We start from the raw sequence: 5,912 nt of genomic DNA on the forward strand, positions 1-5,912 counted from the left end.
AAAATGCTTAAGCATTTATAATCTATGATTTTGTTGCTCCATCTTAACCAATTCATTTTGGACTCAGAGCGCCCTCTAGTGTTTGAGAAACCCCAAAGACATTACAGAGCGGTAAATCTCCTCTCTACAAGTTCTCTGGTAACAAGACGGGTTTGCATTATGCTTACGTCACTTCTTAATCTGTGAGTTTACTGGCCGGTTACAAAGAGGAAATCCGATTACTGCCTGACTCATGTCGACCCTAAGTTTCCTATTATCTAGAATATAAAAACAAACAAATCAATAAATAAATAAAAAACGCATTGAACTAATTACTGATCAAATCTGATTTTCTGTAGTTATCAGATTGTTACGTGCATGTTAACACACTCACTCCTGGATGAAAATACGAAAAAGACATAAAATCGTGAATTCTGTGGTGATTGAAGGTTATGTGTCATGTTATGTAATATTCCTCTGTACATCAGCGCTTCCTCGACCTCATCAGTCTGACAAAGGGCATCCCAGCCTACATTTAGCATTAAATAGCTATAAATGCTAGTGTTAGGCCAGGATGCCCTTTAAGATCATACACTGAGAGAAACTAAATAATGAGTAAACAAGCACCACTGCTTTGAATAAATAATAGTTAACAGGTTTTGCTGACAGGGTTGCACAAATGTTGGGACATAAGTTTATAGCTTAAAATATTATTATTATACTTAAAATAAGCAAAACTTTTTCTAACCTTTTTAAAAAAGGGAAATCAAAGTAAAAGGCCTAGAATATCAACTTTCCTGGGCATCCTAATGGCTTATTTTAATCCTAATGGTTCTAATGGTCTTTTTTTCCAGCAGAGAAAAGTTGCCATATTTCATTACAGTATAAACTAACCAAATCCGCTGAATTTCTGCTAATAGCTAAAATATTAATATTTTTAAATAGTAGTACACTTCAACTCACTAAGCAAATAGATACCTTTCTACACTAGGTGGCAGTTTGTGCCTTAAAGTTGTTTTTCCTGCCGTGGGCAACACTGAAGAAGAGGAGCGCGTCGGGATTTGTTGAACTGTGGAAGTGTAACCAGCATCTTTAAAATGACTAGAATGGAGCACTTGAATTCCTTTTTTATCGAGCGGTTAATGTCAGTCGCTGCAGAGATATTTGAAGCCGTTCAAGACACAGTCTCGGAGTATCAGGTGGAGATAGAGCGAACTAAGCGAGAGAACCGCCGCCTGAGGGAGATTCTGACCGAGATCAACAGTAACAGTAGTGCCAGCAGCGAGCAGCGAACACCGAGTTCAGCAGGTTAGTGTTTATTAATTTACGTTCTTATTTATTGTTATTTATGATGGTAACGTTACTGTTAAGAGTGCATTAGTCTTGTTATGAGTGCATTAGGACTGTCGGTGCTACTCTGTGTATACTCCGCTTCCCAGTTAGGGCTGAGGAGGCGTGAGAGCCTAAAGTAAACCAACGTCAGCGAGCAGTTTGATTATGGGGTCCTTGCTTAATTTAGTAATAGAGCATCGGCTCAACACAGGGCCGTTTCTGAACACCCATCCCAGTCATATTCTCGATTAATACTAAAAGAAACAAAGTAGATCTCAGGATTCACTGTTTGGAAAAATAAAATACAGGCTGTCCCAAAAAAATGACATCATTTGAGATGTGAATATCTGAGGGACTACATGTTCTAGGCAAACCTAATTAAATAGGCTTCATGTTGAACAATACAAGATTTATTTATCAAAAAAAATAAATTATTAAATTATTATTAAATGTATCAAAAATTCAGAGGGATGTAGATTTTATAACCGACTTCACAAAGCTTCACAAATGTAATATTTTCTGATACTGGTGGTCGTCCAGATCCCTTTGCCCTGCACAGACAGCAATAAATTAAATAAAAATTGAATAATACATAAATTCGATAAAAATGCACCAACCGGAAAGCAGATTTGGATTCAAAGAGGAACTTTGAATCCAAATCTGCTTTCCAGTTGGTGCATTTTTATTGAATTTTCTCAAAAATGCATGCTGCACACTCTTGTTTGGCTGTGTTCGAGCATATTCTAACACACAAAATGCTTTTTCATTTCTAGTGAACGCCGTTCTTCAACCTGGAAAAAAAAAAAATTATACTTGGTTAGTTTTTACACATTTTGTTAAAATTTAGAGATTATTTGAGGGAGAATTGGCTATATTATTAGACTATGAAATGATGTCAGTTTTTTTTGGGACACCTGTATATAGTCAGGGGGCCCTGGTGGCTCAAGGGCCTTACATGACTTATGAATGAGGCCTCCCAGACAATAGATAGAATAATTGCATATTGCATATTGCAGAATTGCAATATGCAGAATTTATGATATCTGATAAATTGCAGAAATATGCAGAAATTATGATATCTGAAAGTATTTTTCTCTGTTATAAATATGTAAAAGGATATAAATACATAAATAAAATTTCCATTTACTGTTTATATTTACTGCCTAAAACGATATAGGAAATGTGGGCCAATACCCAGTGTGTGTGTGTGTGTGTGTGTGTGTATACATATATATATATATATATATATATATATATATATATATATATATATATATATATATATATATATCCTATTTGTAGAGGGTTGAAATGAATAAAATGGAGACATTTTATCACAGTGGCCCAGCATTGCCTAACATTCTTCCAGAGTACAGAAAATACAAATGTTGGCCAAATTTACACATTATTTTTTAAAGCAAATATCTGCAGATACTGATATAATTCATATCATTCTAATTCTGTGCATCTCCACCTAAAGCATTGTCAGGTTTCATTCCTTTTGTTTCATCTGTCCATTTGTATCTCTGTAAACTCGCATTTTGTCTTTTTCTGCATTTACCTCAGATGTACAGCTCAGTCATGCTGATGGAGCTCCACTTCAGCAGAACTCCAACCAAGGACCATTAGACTCCGATCCCTCAGTACTACAGCTAAAGCTGGAGGTTGCTACTATGAAGCAAGAAGGTGAGCCACAGCCAGCACTGAACAGTGTATCTATCCTTCACCTTGTGAAAAATCTGCCTATGTTGAGGAGTTTGTCCTCACTGAATTGTCTTACTTACATCACACATAGAAAATCATGCAAACACATTGTCTGATTGCAAGGTTTGTGCTTGCACTTACACTTAATGTTTACAGGCAATAATTTGAGGCTTTTATAAATTCAGTTTTTTTGTATGCACAATCCCTACAGGTGATCAGTCAAGTCATGCAGTTCCGCAGGAGCTACCAAACTTCAGCCAAGAATCACTGGACTCAAAGTCTTCATTTATACAAGTAAAGGTGGAGCTTTCCACCATGCATCAGGATGCTGAACCACAGGGGCCACTAAACAATCCAACCTCATCCTCTTCTCCCTCAGCAGAGACTGCGAATACCAAAGACCCACTACATAATTGCTTAGGAGTGACCATAAAGGAAGAAAAAGCTGATGATGGCCCACATAACACAGGATCCACAATCGAATTGGAGCCACTGGACTCCCAAGTCATCTTCTTTGATGATGCACCATCTTTGATGCAAAGAGAAAATATTACTAAGAATCACTGGGAAGGCTTAAGAGATGATCAAGGTAACCATCCTTCCCGATGCAAGACATTATGTGATCATTTTTCTCAAGCTGAAGCTCGTGTTCAGAGCCAGACTGCTGAAGATTTTTTTGGCTGCAAGCATTGTGGAAAGCCTTTTAGAAGTCATAGACAGCTGAAACAACATCAGGTCGTGCATCAGAAAAACAGACCGAGACCATATCGCTGTGACCTGTGTGGGAAGAGCTACAGTTATGCACAAGTACTTGAAAACCACCGTAGAACTCATACAGGAGAGAGACCATACAACTGTAGGTTTTGTGGGAGATGTTTCAAACAGAGAGGTCACCTGAATGACCATGAGAGAATTCACACTGGCGAAAGACCTTTTAGCTGTTCAGTTTGTGGGAAGCGGTTCATTCAGTCAAGTCAAGTGAAGAAACATGTTCGTAACCATCATCAGGCTAAGTAACAATAAACATAACAAGCAGTAAGATCGGAGATGAGTGATGTTTTTATTTTGTGTCGGGGTGCCATTGGCTGCATTCATTGGATCGTGGATTGACATAGTGGATTATAGGATTACACCTTTATAAAGTTCTGTACTGATTTGGTTGCATGTACACTAGGGGTGTCATGACATGCATGGTAATATTAATCTTAAAAAAAAATCTCCATTATGAAGCTCTCTGGAAAAACTGGTTTGGTTAGCCTACCTTGGACGAAACTGAAGTACCACTGCTTGGTTGTAGAGAGTCCCGGATTGCACAATTTGCTGGGAGTGTTTGAGTCTTCTAATAAAGTGACTTGCACTAGTTATCCCTTCGGCAAGCACTGTTGTCTTATTTGAGGGGTGGGGGGGCATTTTGGCAATTACCAAAAATAAATAATAAAATAAAGAAAGAAAAACATGTTAAATGTTTTTGAAAATGGTTCCATATAGCAACAAAAAGGGTTCCCTTTTCAGTGCTATATAGAACCATTTTCAAAACCATTTTCATATACAACACATTGTCTATCAATCTGAAGAACCATTTCACCACACAAAGAACAAGTGTGGTATTCGAGTTCGGTCTTGGCCTCAAGACCATAAACTAGTGGCCTCGGTCTCGTCTCAGTCTCGACCTCATTTGGAATTGGTCTCGGGGTGAGGGGGACTCAGAAATTGTTGCCTCATTTAATACCTGCTGAGCTTCATTTAAACATTAAATCAGTTCCGTCGTGAAACACTCACAATGGTAATAGATACACACACAGACACAAGTACAACAGAAAATTTCAGCCTCTGCAGTTCAGTTTTGACGTCACCACACATAGAAACAACTGTTCCATATATAATGTTACTCAGAAAAAGTTATGCCTTACTACACATACTGTACTGACTGGTACTTTTTCTGAGTAACATATCTGTAACATTGGTTTATATGTGTGGTGACGTCATGATGAATTTATAACTATAAGCTGCAGATGATGAACTTTTCTCTGTTGTACTTGTGTCTGTGTGTGTATCTGTTGAATTAACATTTGGGGCTGTTTCATGATGGAACTGATTGTACATTTAAATGAAGCTCAGCAGGTATTCGATGAGTCCATGAAGGAAGTGGACCACATCCTTGAGGTTTCAACAAAGGAAAAGGAGATGAGCGTGGTGACCCGGATGAGAAGAACGACTCAGCACTTTGGAAAAAGACAGTGGACATGCAAAGAGCCGATGCCCATCTGTTAGGACAGAAAGGCACCACAGTCTTGTAAGGGAGAAAACAGAGATGGAGATAAAAAAAAGAATCTATAGATCTGTAGGAAACTAAAGAACACTGGCAGGTCATTTGCAAGGAAGTGTAATCAGGACAGCAAGGATGGGATATCTCTCTCAGTATAGAGACGTTTTTCAGCAGCTGGTACTTAAGCAGTTAAAGCCGTGGGAAAGACAGAAGGCTTCAGCGGACTATGAATAATAAATAAGCAATCAAGTAATAATAGAAATAATAATAACAATAAATAAAGAACATATAACTTGACAGCTGTCAGTTATAATAATAACATTCACTGTTATTCAATTATTATAATAATAATAATTAGTAATAATAATAACAAAAGTAAGAATTATTAGTTATTATTATTCAATTATAATAATAACAATGTTTTGCTCTCTCTAGGTTACAAAACAATGCACTGACAATGGCATCTTTGATGATATATCCATCATTTTGTTTCTTCTTCTTCAAAGGCAGGAAACCTCTTTGACATGTTAAAAAGCACCACACAAGCACTACTAATACTGCTGGCCCTTGGTGGCTCCACACATAATTCACTGTGGGGACAGTGGAACCTACGTTTGAGCTACCTAATGGT

The 5,912-nt window shown here is 37.5% G+C and overlaps 1 protein-coding gene across 1 annotated transcript; it reads left to right on the forward strand.

Annotated features, from left to right (window-relative positions):
- The first annotated feature begins 1,023 nt into the window (after window positions 1–1,023).
- Window positions 1,024–4,056, forward strand: LOC118799259 (zinc finger protein 394-like). The gene is made up of 3 exons (XM_036558994.1): window positions 1,024–1,287; window positions 2,878–2,997; window positions 3,227–4,056. The coding sequence occupies exons 1-3, from the start codon at window positions 1,077–1,079 to the stop codon at window positions 4,030–4,032; spliced, it is 1,137 nt and encodes a 378-aa protein (XP_036414887.1). The 5' UTR covers window positions 1,024–1,076; the 3' UTR covers window positions 4,033–4,056.
- Window positions 4,057–5,912: the final 1,856 nt, after the last annotated feature.

The sequence above is a fragment of the Colossoma macropomum genome, unplaced genomic scaffold, assembly GCF_904425465.1.
Source record: "Colossoma macropomum unplaced genomic scaffold, Colossoma_macropomum, whole genome shotgun sequence".
NCBI classification, from domain to species: Eukaryota; Metazoa; Chordata; class Actinopteri; order Characiformes; family Serrasalmidae; genus Colossoma; species Colossoma macropomum.